This window comes from Rattus norvegicus, chromosome 20, assembly GCF_021556685.1.
Source record: "Rattus norvegicus strain SHRSP/BbbUtx chromosome 20, alternate assembly SHRSP_T2T, whole genome shotgun sequence".
Classification (NCBI taxonomy): domain Eukaryota; kingdom Metazoa; phylum Chordata; class Mammalia; order Rodentia; family Muridae; genus Rattus; species Rattus norvegicus.
The window spans coordinates 15,460,297-15,476,922 of record NC_141553.1 but is presented as its reverse complement, the minus strand read 5'-3'; the positions used below and the strand labels follow the sequence as shown (position 1 = coordinate 15,476,922).

General features: G+C 38.6%; 1 protein-coding gene and 1 non-coding gene across 7 annotated transcripts in view; one reads left to right on the top strand and one right to left on the bottom strand.

The window, feature by feature from the left end:
• Pcdh15 (protocadherin related 15) overlaps positions 1 to 16,626 on the top strand; it is an 827,095-nt gene that overhangs the window by 121,294 nt on the left and 689,175 nt on the right. For all 6 annotated transcript variants that reach the window (XM_087598371.1, XM_087598373.1, XM_087598372.1 and 3 more), the window contains one exon: positions 4,137 to 4,255. In XM_087598371.1, coding sequence (XP_087454497.1) covers positions 4,165 to 4,255 — 91 coding nt within the window. In that variant the 5' untranslated portion in view covers positions 4,137 to 4,164. The remainder of the gene's footprint in view (positions 1 to 4,136; positions 4,256 to 16,626) is intronic.
• Trnap-agg62 (transfer RNA proline (anticodon AGG) 62) lies at positions 15,580 to 15,662 on the bottom strand. The gene has a single exon. It is a non-coding gene; the product is annotated as a tRNA-Pro (tRNA).

Here is a 16,626-nt window from a genome sequence, read left to right as displayed (position 1 = left end):
ATTTTTTGAAGGAAAGATGGATCTTGTTATCTTTACATCTTCCTGTTTATTAGCTAGAAGGCCCAATTTTTTATTGCTGCATGGTAGGACATAACACACGATTTGAATCTTTGGTAGGGCATCTGCAAATTTACCTAGAAACACCATGAGGACCATTATTTAGTTCCACATTCAAAACTAATTCATCTGCCTTTCTCGATGTTATGTAAGCTCTGTGTAATAATGTGCTCAGATTTTCATATAATAAAGCACTGTAAGAGATACACCATTGACTGTTATTAAGAGTGCTGCTTGGTTTTAATCTGTTACTGATCTATATTAGTTACAACATAAGGTTGTTTGCCTGCATTTGTGTTTTAATGCCATAGGTGCCACTGTCTTGCCGTATGTGAAAAATCAACCACGTACAGATATGACTTCAGTATCAAACATGAGAATTTTGAGCTAGTCAGCACATGGTAAATAGGCCAGGACACTGTTATGTTTTTAGACTTTAGATACATTTTGGGTTTTTTAACTGAGTAGTTCTAAAAGAAGTCTCATTTTTATCCTTAGTTTGTGTATCTTAGGTTGGATGACCTCTACAAGTAAAACTATCAAATCTATCTTGGCATAATAACTCGTTCTCAAGACAGTGTCCTTATCCTGAGGGTATGTACTAGTGACATTAGTCCTCACACTAGGGTCCACTATAAGGGCCCCACCTACCACCTCCATTCATCAGAAATCTGCAGCACATGAACATTAGGGAATGGTCAACATTGTATCCATTGTAAAGTTAGGCTATTTTTTACTCTTAAGTCCCGTTGGTTGAGGCATAATAGCTTCTTTCCTTGTATTTCAATACAATTATGGAAAAAATAGGATAGGATCAACAAATATATAAATGTAAGTAAAATGTGATCATTTACCTGCATGTTTTATAGACATGTATAGTATAATTTTAGTATATTCGAATATCTTAAAACATTTATTAATACATGAAATTATGAGAATGTTTCTACATGAGCACTATGGTGTACATTTATATATAAATATACAAGAAAGAAGAAAAGTGAGGTAATCTAGAAAAATGAGGTTGCATGGAACCTTATTTCCTAGAGGAGGACATGACTTATCCAGTTGCACTTAAAACTGGAAATAGTTTCCTTCAACAATGAAGTTACTCCCCTTGGAACTAATAGAGGATTCCCTAGCCAGTTTAGGAAATTCATATGGTGAATGGTGAAGTATAAGCACAGTGGGATGCTTCCTGTTTTCATGTTAGTAGTTGAGGTGGCATTGATAGGAGCTTTGCTTCACTCTACTAGGTGGGTCTCAGACACTTCTCACTGGAAATATAGAACAGCAACATAGCCTTTTTAATATTGCTCTTTCTAGACTGGGTCAATGATCAGAAGTCCTGGGCATTTGACTGGCAAACTGTTGAAGGTCAGTCTCCCACTACACCATTGGGGCTTCCCTGTTTCCTCTTGAGATTGTATGTGGGACAGCATCTCATCATAGTGACAACGCACTCGAGATTTGGTGTCTCAAGAAAGCCACTGGTCCATTTCACAGTGACAAGGAGCAGTGACTTAAAGAAAAGTCAACGTTTTCAAAAGTGTTTTTGTAGGGTGTTGCTTATGTGTCTAGATCTGCTGCTATTGTCCCTCCTACCACTTGTACCTCTGAAGACAGCTTGGGTTAAAGACTGGAGGTCATGTCATGGCTTTGGTTTGTAATAAAAAAGGAACAAATGAAGACACCTTCTTTCTTGCCCTAAGATGTGAACAGACTGGGCTTGAAATGTAGACACCTTGCGGAGAGCTTGCAGGCAGGGCTGGTAGAAAGCTTTTGCTCTTTTAGAATTTTCTCCTTCATATATCAATGCTTGGCGCAGTCTGATTCCCTCTATTTACAGGTACCTAAGGGTAATGTGATACGGTAATTTTTTGACAATGCTGACTCTTTCATTTCATGTCACTTATGACCTTTTAAATGTCATCTATAATAATTATATCTATGGAGTTCTGTATTCATCTGGCTAATAGGTACTATCATGAGAATTGAAAATTATTGCATTTTTCATCACTGATATTGTCTTCCTGCTAGAAAAGCAAGTGGTACCCAATACCCCCTCTGTAAGTTCTTGCTGGGTGAATGGATTTTTAGAACATGGTATGGTAGAGAAATGCAAATGCTTTTTTTAATTCTGTAGGAATATAATGATTGATGTAAGATCCAAAACTAATATATTCTCTAGAGCACAATTATGTTAAGGCACTTTAACCCACAGGAAAAGATCAAACACTTCCTCTCTTATCTGTAAGACTGAAAACCTAATTGTGAAAGCTTCTATCCCCAGTATTTTGACAGGGTTTGAATGTGACTGCCAAAGTAACTATTAACTACACCAGAGGGTTGAGCGTGTTAATTAAATTACCTCCTTAATAGAGAATAGATTGAAGTTATTCATAGCTCACTGTATGCCTTTTAAACTCTGGGCACAGTTTGGATTTCTCAAGCATAGTAATATCTGCAGAGTGATCTACTGGAAAGAGTTGTATAGAGAGGATCTGGCACATGTTTGCTAGAGACACAGCCCTGCTTTGAAGGTGATGTTTAAACTGTCCTCTACTCTCTTAGCAATGTACAGAGTTTCTACTTCTAGAAGTTTGTTTTCTGCAATTCAAAGACCTCAAAGCTATTGATAGTCTATGTGGAAAAACATCTGATCTGTTTCAACTCATGTCATGGGTAGATCCACTGGTTGACACAATGTGGTACTAGTTGTACCTGGTGCCCTGTAGTTCTTGAATCACAGACCTCCTTTAAAAATAACATGCTTTCTACATGGCTACAGAGAGTGAGATTTTCTCCATATGGAGGGTATTGGGTTTACAGGGTGGGTTTGTAGCCTCATTATCGGCTGCCGGATGCTGAATACATTGAAGGTATGGCAGGTAGCTTGGGACTAAAGCAAATAGAAATTGAACAAAGAGGGATGAAGAGATGGCTCAGTGGTTAAGAGCACTGACTGCTCTTCCAGAGGTCCTGAGTTCAAATCCCAGCAACCATATGGTGGCTCCCAGCCATCTGTAATGGGATCCAATGTCCTCTTCTGGTGTGTCTGAAGACAGCTACAGTGTACTCATATACATACAATAAATAAATAAATAAATAAATAAATAAATAAATAAATATTTAAATTAGGAGAAACTAAACAAAGAATAGCACAGAGGGGTAGAGGTGCTGCATTTTCTTTATTCAGACACAATAAGGTGTTCTCCTGAGCTCCTTATTCTAGGTTGACAGCAGTCTATCTTCTCTATCCACTACGCATGCTTTTAGTGTAATATCTTCTCAAAAATAAGAGATCCTGGAATAAGCTCATACAAGGTCTCATATTGAAGTGGATTATTTCTGGAATCATAACAGAACCAGTGACTGGGATGATTTTAAAGTGATGACCTATAAGGTCATTCTCATCTCGAAAGCTTTTAAGTGAAATAAAACAATATCGTCCTGAAGAGCCACAAATTCAGTTAACCAAGGAAGAGTGAAAAGTCACGTGGGCAGACTCAGGATCCCCAAGGGAAGCCAACTGTGTCTTTCTCACCTTGGCTAAGATGTTGTTTTCTTATGAATATCACAGCAGTATCATCTCCCTGACTCATTAGTTTTGAATTTTTGTTTATTCTCTTAACTTCTTTCACTCCTAGAGATGGAACCAGGGACACTGGTCATGCTATCAAAGTGCTCAGCTCCTGAAGTCATCTCTAGCCACTGTCTGTCTGTCTGTCTGTCTGTCTGTCTGTCTCTCTCTCTCTCTCTCTCTCTCTCACACACACACACACACACACACACACACACACATGCACACACCATTAACACCATTTTGTTTGTTTTCCTTGTAATGTTGTCATATTTGAAAGAGAAGTGTCAAAGCCATTATATTATCTTCCAAAAATCATAGGAAGGCTACAGAACACTAAGTGTTCTGTGTTAGCCATGAGTGTTACTTGATAATGGATGGTGTGATACAGGTAATTAACTATGAAGTCATTACAGCTTCTCCGTGCTCTGACAGTTTTGTTTTCCTAGAGCTGATAACGAACTTGTTAAATGTGCTTTCCTGCTTCCTATTCTTGCAGATCAGCCTTGAGTGAAATTTGACAGAAGATGTCCCCACAGTTTGCTCTGTGGAAGTGTATGCCCCATGGGATCCTCCTTGCCTCACTCTTGATAGTCAGCTGGGGCCAATATGATGATGGTAAGTCTGCCTTTACTCTGATCTCTGTTGTTAAACCAGGCCTCTTTCCAGTAATGGATATCGTTGTGTAGTTATTTTCAAAGGTTAGAAGTTCTTTGTAATAACCAAAGTGGAGGATCTTACAAAAGCGACCGTAGATACGTTTGATTCACTATCAAGACTGTAGTATGTAGAAAATCCAACATTAAACCTCTGTTTTAATACTTACTAAGAAAGTGCTAAACTGCTCTGAAAATTATTAAGTTCTGCTTAATGCCTTTGAGTGAACACTGATAGTAGTTTCCAGTAAAACCAGCAATGCAATGGTCTACCATGAGTCAAAAATCTCTAACATGGACAGTAGGAAAAGCTGTAAGTGGCTTGAGGGCCAGGGCCACCACTAAACATTGCTTTATTAGATTCCTCATGAATTTGTTCAGGAAGAGAAAATGTCAAATTCTTGGTAATTGACTTCTTAAGTCATTATAGAAAAGCAAGTCAACTTATTTAAAAACACCTACAGTAACTTTCAGAAAATTCATTACATTAGGTCTGTAGTGACCTAAATTTGTTTATGCTAGCTTTTCAAAATGACAGTGTGTTTAAATACCACACAATGAAAATCACGTTATGTATGTGAACCATACATACATACAACATGTTTATATATGATATATACATTTCTGTATACATGCACCCATGCATTTGTGAAATACAAAATATGGACACATTCCCTTGTGGGAATTCTCCCATCAAAAATATTTTTTATTTAAATAAGAATTAAATAAAATTGCTGTGGTTTTTATTCAGTGTTTATTCAGCTCCAATGGAGCAGAGACACAGTAGCAGCCTCTGCCTCTTAACTTGTTCTCTGGTTGGTCTCAGAAGTAACACAAAGGGTGAAATTCTTTTGTACTCTCCTTAGCTAAACTGACATGTCTGAAGATAAATGAGTTAGTTTGATATTCTCCAGATGTGTTCGCGTTGTACACACATTAAGTTACCCTTGGTCCTCAGCATCTGTGGAGGTGAATATCTTTTGGGATGGCAGAACAATCCATAATGTTTATTCATAAAATCAGAAGATTCACCCTGGAGGGTTCCCGCTAATTAGCACTCTGTTTATGTCAAGTACAACTAAATTAAATGTTCACAGTTTTTCCTTTGGTGGGAAATTTAAATATCCGGGCCAAAAAACTTGAATTTTAAAAAGTAGTAATAAATAAACAGCTGCTTAGAATTTTAAAAGTATAATTTGAGGCACTCAAGTATATTGAAGGAACTCATTGTAATTGAGCTGTGGGTAACAAACCAATGTTTTAATATTTATTTCATAAAACATTCTATTCTTGTTCATACTCAACAGTCCTGTTGAGCAGGCAAGCCATTTCTCGTGTTATACATTTACAAGCATAAGCACTTTGGCACGGTAATTTGTGTAATCAAATGAAGCCACCCATGTTTTAATCATAATGCTATCAATGGATTTCATTCCTAAGCTCATTAGAGCTTTTGCCCTTTTCTCAACGGACTGATTCAGCCTTTACTATAGGACTATGTGGCTGCTGTTGGTTGTACAGTTAAATCCTTGAAGAAGGGTACAATATTGTACCTTTCTGTGCTGGCCAATGGCAAGGCTAACCCTTAAAGGCTTCGAATCAGCTGTCCAGCTCAGCCCCCGCCATCTTCCCGGCTCACTCCCAGAGATGAATGATAGGGTTTTGCAGAATGTATGTCACTGCATGTGTGCCTCAGTATCCCCTTTCTTCTCGTGCTCCAGGAAAATTCTCAGTTCCCAGCTAGGTTTCCAGCCAAGCTCTCACTCCTTCTATTCCTCGCTCAATTCAAGGATCCTTGATGCTTTGATTCTTCTGAGTTATAAGTAAATAAAATGGAATCCAATAGGTGACTTTTTTTCCCTCAAATTTTGATGTGACATCATGAATTACCTTTGTAGGACATCAGTAGTGAGTATGTCATGGAGAACATACAGGAGCACTTCACTGACCATGGGATACATAGAGGCAATGTTTATCCAGGGATCTGGGTGTAGATGTAAGATTAAGGTTCAAGCAAGTCAAGAGTAACAGTCATAAAAGAATAAGAGAAAAAAATCAGATTCAGAGATTACTTTGGCTATGGATTATTAGTTAGTTAAATGAATGACTTACAATAGCTGATCACAGATTTACATGCAGAAAGAGCTTCAGAGAAGGTTGAAGGAGAAACACAATTTATTGTTTCTTATTAACTTATCCTCTTTTGATAATTGATTAATTAATTGATAAACAAGTAAATAAATAAAAGGTGATAAATTTTCTGGTCTTTGAATAGTTTTATCATTTGTTTATATTTTCTTATTTAAATATAAGGAAAATTGAACAAATAGAATATTTTCTAAATAGAATATTCTACTATTTTTGAAATATGTAAGTCCTTCTAAAATGCATTAGCTATTTTTAAATTTTTATTTTAATATTTATTTAAGGGTCTTTATATTATTAGAAAATTTCACACATATAAACACATATTAAATATATATATATCAATATATAATTTTGATCCAATTTAATCCCCTTTCCTTCCCCTCCAAGTCGTGTCTTTTAGTTCTCAATTAAGTATCTTGAACTAAAATCATAGAAAAAGCATTCGTCCCCTCCCTTGATAAGCCTTCATTACTTTGTTCTGATTCTCATGATCAAATATTCTTACCAATGCCTGCTTTAATTGTCTCTTGCCCAACATATTTTTCCTTTATTTCATGTATCCTGGTTGGTTTGTTTGTTTGGTGGTTGGTTTTAAACAAGATGAGTCCATTTAATTCTATCTGTATATACCCAGGGGTAGGACCATCTACTGGGGTACAGGTAACCTCACGGCGGCCACATCCCTGAAGAAAGTTGACTCACTATCCCTAGAAGCCATCAACTACAAATAGTTTCTCAACTAGGGGTGGTGCTTCATGAGTCCCCCACCCCCTCATTCATGCTGGATTTGAGCTGGCTTGATCTTCTACAGGTCTTGTGCATGCAAAACCAGCTCCTATATGTTCATGTGTGCAATACCACCATCACGATCAACAACTACTATTTTGCTGAAGTCATCCTTTACCTCTGGCTCTAATAACTTTTCTGTCCCCTCTTTGACAGTTACCCCTGACTCTCTTAGGGGCAGGGGAATGATATAATTTTTGCCTCCAGAGCTAGTCCTTCCCTGGTCTGTCATTCTCGGAATGTTGACCACTATGGATCTCTGTATTAGTTGTTCTCTACTGTCAGAAATAGCTACTTTGGTGAGGGTTTGGAGATGTACTGATCTGTGGGTATAAAAATAAATACGTGAGGGATGGTTCGCTACCATGTTCATTTAGTGGAATAACTTTATAAGATTCTCCCCTTGGACCAATGACCTAATCAACCACAAGAAGTTTGACCGAGTTAAGGGGATGAGGTATAAGTTCCATCTTCTAGAGCAGGCTTTAAATCCAATTAGAAAGTGGTTGGCTCTCTCGTAAGATTTGTGCTACTCTTGAACCAGTGGTTCTATTTTAGAAGATGAGTGTTGTGGTTCACAGGGTTCACAGCCTGGTCAGGCTGATGACTACTATATTCTCCTGTAGCAAGAAAGTGCATCTTCCGGTACCATGAAAGCTAGTCAAAAAGGGTGAAGCTTCCAGGGTTGGTACGAGCTTAATTTCTTATCCTATCAATGAAAGAAATATTAGATGCATTAGAAATTTACAGAAAAGTTCCTTGACAATGGTTGCTTAATCTATGACATGACTATATGTCTAGGCAAGTATTAATAACACATATGAGGTAAAGAATATTCTGTGAGGTGAAAGACTGTAAATTTACTTAACTAACAGAGCAAGTGGAAAATTGGAGAATCCACTTATCTTTCAGCTTATGTCATATGATGTATGCTAGCTGATTTCCAGGTTTGGTTTTTTTCATCTATCTTCTAATGGTGAGGAATTATATGTGTCCTTCTATCCTCATTACAGAGCTTTAAAATGTGAAAACACATGGGTTTTGTTGTTGTTGTTTCTTTGTTTCTATAACATTTTCCTAGGTATTAATTTCATGAATATAGCCTTGGCTTTTCTCTACTCTAACTTGGAATAGTTTAGTGACTTCAGAATACTGCAGTAACCAGCTCTCTTACTGTCAATATGCATAGGCTGGAGGGCAGAGATAAAAAAAAGAGTAGAAAATTGACTTGTGATAAACAGGAGAGTGCCTGCCGTACTAGGGGCACACAAGCTCCCACCTATGCCATTCCCAGGATTCTACAGAAGAGCCAGCCTGCTGTCAGTCTTTCAGGAATGCTCTGTTGAATCATGGAAGTGAAAAGTCTAGCTCAGCATTCCATCTGCATGATATGATTCATAATGACTGACAATGTGATACAATCGTTGTGGTTCTAAGATGAGAAAACTTGATATTATTGAATAAACACATCTTGGTCATAGTAAAAGACAGAAATCATTTTTATTGTAATCTAGATTGAAATGGAGCAAAACTGTAATTGTGATCTGACTTCTCTTAGCATCAGCCAAGACTCTAGTGTCACATGCTAGCCTGACGTTTCGACATGGGTCTCTTTCAGCCAGTGTATATATCTTACCACCACTTTATAAATCCTCTTAAGCTCTACAATTTGGTTTTTCTCACAACTCTAGTGAAACTGCATTTGCTAAAGCCTCCAGTGGCTCCCATGTTGGATGAATCCTGTAATTCTCTAGCATTTCAGTAAGTAGGGTTATTGATCCACTCTACCGATAACTTTATTGCTTTCAAGGGTTTTTTTGCATTGACCTTTTCAGAGTGTCTGGCTATTAGCTGTCTGTACCATCTTCTCATAAATACTCTACCTGTACCTCCTGTCCAATTTGGAGATCATCCCAATCTTGTTTATAATCCTCTAAAGAGACATGTATCATACTTAACAACGTGGATGTTTTATAATTGAATAAGGTCCTGTCCTTGGCCATTATTCTCTCCCCTTTTACTTCTGTTACTCTGTAGATCCATGGCCCATGCTTTCAACTGTTCTCTACTCTGCCTGCTAGACTCTCTACAAAAGCACATATCTTGCTAACATTTGCTGAAGTGTCAAACTTGGGGAAACAGAATTAATGAACCCCATATAATCTAGTAGACTAAGCATGAATAACATTTCATTTGCATAATAATAGATATGGGAATGGTATATATATTTTAGGGAAATAAAACCTGTTGAAGAATTTGGAATTTGGGTAGTCACAGAGTGATGACTTGTGTCTTGTTGGAAGTACTGTGAGTTCAAACCGCATAAAGAAAGTACTAAGGGCATAATGCATTATATGAGTTATACTTTCGATGTATAAAGATTCATGTGTCTGTGCAATATCAGTCCTAGGAGAGCAGTAAGGGAGGGACTGTTTATAATATTCATTGATTTGTACTATGACTCAAGGTGCTTAGTGATAGATTGAAAAAATGAGCAGATGTTGCCATTTTCCCATGAAGTTAGTGCATTGACACAGACAGAGGAAGAACCTCCAAACAAAAGACATATCTATGGCACCACCAATATCACACAGTGGCTTTCACTGTAGAAAATTTTTTTCCAGTTCTTGAGAGCAGAATCATGGACAATCAAGGTGTGGTAAGGCTGGCATTCTCCGAGGCCATCTCTTCTTTGTCTTGCAGAAAGCCACCCTCTTCTATCTTTTCTACTGCCTATCCCCAAGTTTTACAATCTCTCTCTCTCTCTCTCTCTATCTCTCTCTCTCTCTCTCCCTCCCTCCCTCCCTCTCTCTCTCTCTCTCTCTCTCTCTCTATGCATTTTAATTTATCTGCTGTGATCTATTTATAAGAACAACTGTTAAGTGGGACTAGGTTCCACTGTGAGAATTCATCCTGCTTTATTGCATCAAAGACTCAGTCTCTTGGGAACGGTGTCTATTATCATGTGTTAGTTAGTTTTAACTGTCACAGTCATACATTGGAAAAAAGACTTTCAATAAGGAATGGTCCAGACTGGGATAGCTTGTGGACATATGGGGAGGGGTTTTGGCTATGTTAATTTACGTGTAAAAACACAGCTTTAAACTGAGGGTCACCATTTCCTAGTTTTAGGTCCTGGATATGCATACATATATATATATATATATGTATATATGTATATGTGTGTGTGTGTGGTGTGTGTGTGTGTGTGTATGTGCTTGTGTTTGTGTGTTAGCTAGACTGTAGGCATGTAGGCCTTCATTCTCTTTCTCGCCTTCTGTTCTCGACCATGGATATGATGTCATTATTTGTTCCAGCCCTGATTCCTGGACATCCTGACAATGACAGACTGTAAGAAGAAATTGTTGGCTAAAGTAAACCTGTTTGCTCTCAGTTTGGATTTTGTCAGGGTATTTTATTACAGCAATTGAAAGAAAACTGGGACCCAGCCCAATGGGGTAGACTTTAGAAGCTTTTAGTATAGTGAGGAGTCTTGGTCCACACAACCTTGACAATAAGAAAGAGGTGTTATAGTGGTTTATGTCTTAAGGCAATGAGAAATTATTGTTATTTCAATTCAGAATCTCTGGGACTCCAGTTAGAGCATGATTACAGACAATAAAAACCAGAAGACAGAACAGCCGAGACCTCTTAGATAAGAGAATGGAAGTAAGGGTCCTGAGAAAAGCAGGAGAGAGGAAGAGAGAGAGACTTATTTTCTTTAGGGCACATTGGTAGGATAGGATAACGAAGGCATTGTTCATAGAAATGTCCGGGAACTGCTCTACCATTTCTCCCAACACTCACTCTCCCTTCCTGGGAATTCTGAGTCCTGGAATCCTTGGTGATTATCTCAACTGGGCTTGAAATGAGTACAGATCTGCATTCTTCCCTACTTTAATTGTGCACCCATCTTCATATTTGTTGCTCCTCTGCGTGCTCTTTTGAAATAAATACATAAATGAGAACTCCAAATCTTGGTCATTTCTCACGGAATGAGCAGTGTTCTTGGTAAATATTCAATTTTCTCTGATGAACTGTGGAAGCACTGAGCTATTTGAAAGGATCTTCGACTCTCCGTGGGTAACAAACTGTGAGCAGGAATCGCCATTTCCAGTCAGTATACTGCACAAAGACCCTTGGCCATCTTCCACCCTCGGTTCTCCTCCACAGAAACAACTAAGAAGGCCATGCATTATAGTTAGATAAACCTTCAGCTGATGGCCTCAGTTTGTCCTATAATAAGGGATTCACTGAGCCAAGGCTCTTTTCTTCCTTCACCTACTAAGGCAGATCTGTCTGTAGGCTGCTATTGTGTCTTACAGGATGCTATTCTTAGGAAGATGCAAACAGACATATACTTACCCCCAAAGAAGAGACGAGCCACAGAACAAACTAGCCACCAAAATCCCAACTGGGCGACCACTGAGTTTTCTGGAGAGGGTACTTTGCGGTGTATGAGTGAGCTATACTTATCTGAGTGGGGGATGACTTGAAAACAGAGGCATCAGTGAAACTCTGTTCTGGCCTAGACAACAGCTCACTTTTCCTTCCCTTCTCCCCTCCTACTCCTCCCCAACTCCTCCTCTGCTTCCCGTCATAAGAGAGTGGTCCTCCCAGGGTTATCAGTGGAACATGGCACTTCAAGTTGCAGTCAGACTGTTTTAAAACCGCACTGCCTTTCCTACCCAGAGTAGCCTGCTCTGCTCATCCTTTCCTTGTCTGCCTTCCTTCCCTTGCTAGGTCCATGCCTCCTTAGGTTCCATAGCTGAGTCTTCCTATTCCCCCTCCTTATCTTATCTACGGGTTATTTCTCTTTCCCCTAGGTTTCCTCTTATCCCTATCACACCTCTTTCCGTTCTGGTACCTTTCATATTTGTAGTGACCAGTGTTTGCAATATGCTATCTTTAGCATCTCATCCACTTTTAAGTAACATTCTTGCATATCTGGAACATGTCATTTCTATCTATTCATTAAGGTCCTGAAAGCCATGAAGCATGTCCTTATTTATATGAAAACAGCACTCCCTACAGTAGAAACTCGTTCTTTTATATTTACTAATTGAAAGGTACATGATGCCTTCCTGTCTTATTTATTCTAACCATGACGATTGTGTACTAATTCGCTCTTCATTCACTTCTACATAATGAACAAGACAGACATGGAAACTCTCAATTGATCCTCTGGTGTCTTACAAGTAGTAAGGGCATCAAACTGGAATTGAATCCATTGTCTCCATGACATACAAAAGAATCACAGCCCAAAAATTTCTATGTATATTTTATGTACATATGCATATCTATATTGTATGTAATGCCTGTATTCATTACCTTCACGTTGCTGTGATAAAGTAGTCTGACCCCCCCCCCAAATAACTTGGAGGAGAAAGGCTTTATTCTAGCTCACATTTCCTGAGTGCTAGTGTCCACCATGACAAAGAAGATATGACAACCATAAGATTTGTCAGTAGAAGCTGGAAGCTGGCTAGTAACATGTCACCATCACGCAGGAAAAGAACAGTAAGTAGGGCTATGCTTGAAACCCACGATGTCCACCCTCAGTAAACACTCACTGCAGTAAGGCTTCCCTCCTAAAGCTTCCATAACCTTCCAGAACAGCACCACCCACTGGGGATCAAAATGATGGAATTAATGAGCATATGGGGGACACCTCATTCAAACCATTGTAACTGGGTCTTTGCTACTTTGTGGGTTCTTCTTTCTTCCACCATCCCCCCCCCCCCCCGTTTTCTTCTACCTTTTCAATCCCTAACACTAGACAAGAGAGAGAAACAGGATAGAGGGTATCATGGTTTGAATATGCTTGGCTCAGGAACTGGCACTATTTGGAGGTGTGGCCTTGTTGCAGTAGGTATGTCACTGTGGGCGTGAGCTTTAATACCCTAGTCCTAGCTGCTTGGAAGCCAGTATTCTGCTAGTAGCCTTCAGATAAAAATGTAGAACTCTCAGCTCTGTCTGCACTATAGCTTCCTGAACACTGCCATGATCCCACCTTAATGATAATGGACTGAACCTCTGAACCTCTAAGCCAGCCTCAATTAAATGCTTTTTATAAGACTTGCATTGGTCATGGTGTCTGTTTACAGCAGTAAAACCCTAAGACAGAGGGGAAAGGGGCAACATTATCATTAGATTACTTTCTGCTCATTAGAGGCTTTGAGTTCCTTGGGGCAAGTTAGATCTTTGTTACCAATATATCTAATTTCTTGTTATTTCTTCTTTGTACACAACTGTTTTTAACAAATTGCAACCAACACACCCAACCAACAACTGATCATCTCTTGCAGTTCTTGCATTTATATACTTTCCGGAGAGTCCCTAGAATTCCAAAATTCATAAATTTGCAGAGACTATATGCAGCAGGCAAAATCATGCCCCTGCGAGAACACAAGACAAATCATAGTCAAGTGCGATATACAATCTGAAGCAGCCCTGTTATCCACCCGCCTGAGAGTAAAGCAAAAATAATATTTCTCTTTTTAAAAGAAGCCAAAATTCCAAACTTGTGACTACAAACCAGTATAATGCTTGATACTAATTGACCGTTACTCTTCAATGTTGCCCTTGATGACACACAAAGATTGATCTGTCTCTTTTAATTGCAACATGCTGTAGAATGTTTGTTTTAATATTTGTTAGAAAACCTTTCAGAGAAAATTATCCTTTTTACTTTTCTTTCCTTCTGTGACCGACACAATAGTCTAATTGGCAGATAGCAATATATCTATGTACCATGTGAAAAGCAAATTGAGAAATTAAATATCTCTGTCAACAAATAGGGTAAATTAGTTAGTGTCTAGCATAGTAAATGTAGATCAAACAGTTACAAACAATAATTAGTGAGAGTTTAATTAATATAACATTCCTTAAAAGTGAATTGACAAAACAGTCAATCTACACACTTAAGTTGACATGTTACCCATATATAGTGTTTGTTTAGGAGAATGGTTTAGATGAATATGTGTCATACACATACGGGTCATTTTGTTGTTGTTTTGAGATTCAGTCACTATGTTCCCCATGATGATGGGCATTTAGGCATAAGTCTTCACAGGAGATTTAAAGTGTGAGTTCATAGTTTCTACGTGTTTGTTTCCTGCCCTTGCGCTTTTCACAGATCTTAGTCACTGTTCTAGGTGATGTTCATAATGCTATGAGTAACCCCACACTACTGGTTCCTGGGATCAGTGACCCAGTCAGTGCTGCTAACCCTCCCCTTCTTCTGCCCCTGAGGGTGGAGACCAGATGTTCAGTGATGACAGCAGGCAGTTTAACTTTATGAAGCATCTTTTTGTAAAATCAAAATACTGATAAGAGCTTCCAGGCTAGACTTAGAACATTGCTAATATAGTCATCGTTATTTTAAATTTTGCCTCTTGAGTCTTTTGGATACCCACAATGCAATCTGATATCTCAATAGGATCCTATAACAAAGACACATGTTAGTAAAATATCTGCCTCATTTTCTTCATTTGCGTCCATAAACATTTCTTCTTATTATGTACATAGCAGCTTTTTAATAACTGAAGTTAACATATTTTAGTTGTTTGGGTAGCTCAAACACCTTAGAATATCTTATTCTGCCCACCCATTGTATATATACATATATGGGTGATATGCATAATTGTATAGTTATATAACATTTAATTTGTACACAGCCCTATAGATGTGTATAAATGTCTTAAGGGGACATTTGGAGTCAAGCAATGTTACAGATGTGACAGATACAACGGACAAGAAAAGAGATAACATACAAACACACACACACAGACACACTCACACACGCACACACACACACACACACGAGAGAGAGAGAGAGAGAGAGAGAGAGAGAGAGAGAGAGAGAGAGAGAGCCCTCAGGATGTTTGCTTTATGCTGGAATGAGACACAAAATAACCTATCATAAAAATGGTACTATTTACTACTATCTGAAAGGGATTATATTAAAAGTGAGGCAGGTTAAATTTTAAGGGAGCAAGAGCAGGGCTTAGCACTGGAAGTAATTAATGTGACTGTGCCTTAATAAGCAAAACTTAGAAGAGAGGAGGATAAAAAATTTCTGCTGCCCATGCTTCAAGGGTGGAGGAAGCAATTGAGAGAAGGTCCTGGAGGTGGGGACACGCTCAGCATCTGCAAAGGACACAGAGGCAAGTGCATTATCCTGCTTGGAATAGTGAAGTGAGAGACAAGATCAGATGTGTGAGGAAGAGAGTTAAATCCAGTAGTTGCCTTATGACTAAAATGGCTTTGTGCTCTCAGCTAAGCGTAAGGAAAGCTCCCGGGGTGTTGCAATCAGATGAATTAAACATCTTTTTTTTTTCTTTTCTTTTTTTTCGGGGCTGGGGATTGAACCCAGGGCCTTGTGCTTCCTAGGCAAGCGCTCTACCACTGAGCCAAATCCCCAACCCCCTGAATTAAACATCCTAACTCTGGTTTTAACCAAATACTTTTGCTGAGAACCACTTATCAAGATCAGGGTGGACAACAAGAAATTTCTTAAACATCTTCTAGGCAAAAAAAAAAAAAATTAAGGTCGCCTGATGAAGTGCATGTGACACAGTTGAGAGAAATAAAATGGTTGACTGTGGAACATATAACCACATCTAGCGTGATTATTAGTGTACTAGACGTAAAAGCAGTTCTGGAACTAAACTTATCCCATATTCAGATGTTGGCACTTGGTGTCACAAACGTGCTAGTTTGTCCATAGGAAACAACTCAATTAATGCATCTGCTACCATGTTGGCTCACATGGAACCCATAAGCTTCTAAGGCTAACACCTCATTACGTGAACCTATAGGACTTGTGAAAAGGCTAACTCACCACACAGACTGTTGAGACAGACGGGAGCTGGGATCAATTCTTGCTATAGAACCATTTAGGTCATTAGTATGTTCTAGGGATAAAAATAGGAGTAAGGTATGCATTTTAACTTCACATAGAGTATGCAGAACCCAAAGTTGTTATCTAAGGGGATCTGATTGCCTAAAAATACCAAAGTAGGTGATCCACAAGTCTCATTTGTAAAAGGACACAGTGTAGGCATGTAGTCTAACCTTCCTGTGTCCTATTAGGTATCTCCAGAACACTATAGTACATATAACATGCAACTGTTCCACTGTTGCATTTGGGGAACACTGGCAAGAGAGGATTCCATATCTGCTCAGTGAATGGAAATAATTTCTTTGGCACTTATATGAATATTTTGTTTACCACTTGATTAAGTCAATGCTTGCAGAAAACACGAGTACTATTGACAGAACTAAAACGTCACTGAGTCAGAAAGCAGTAAATAGCAGAAAAAAATGTAGTTGGGAGAATCATGGCACCACAGTGGGTTCTGCCCAGCTTTGCAAGTAAGTGAACCATGCAAAGCA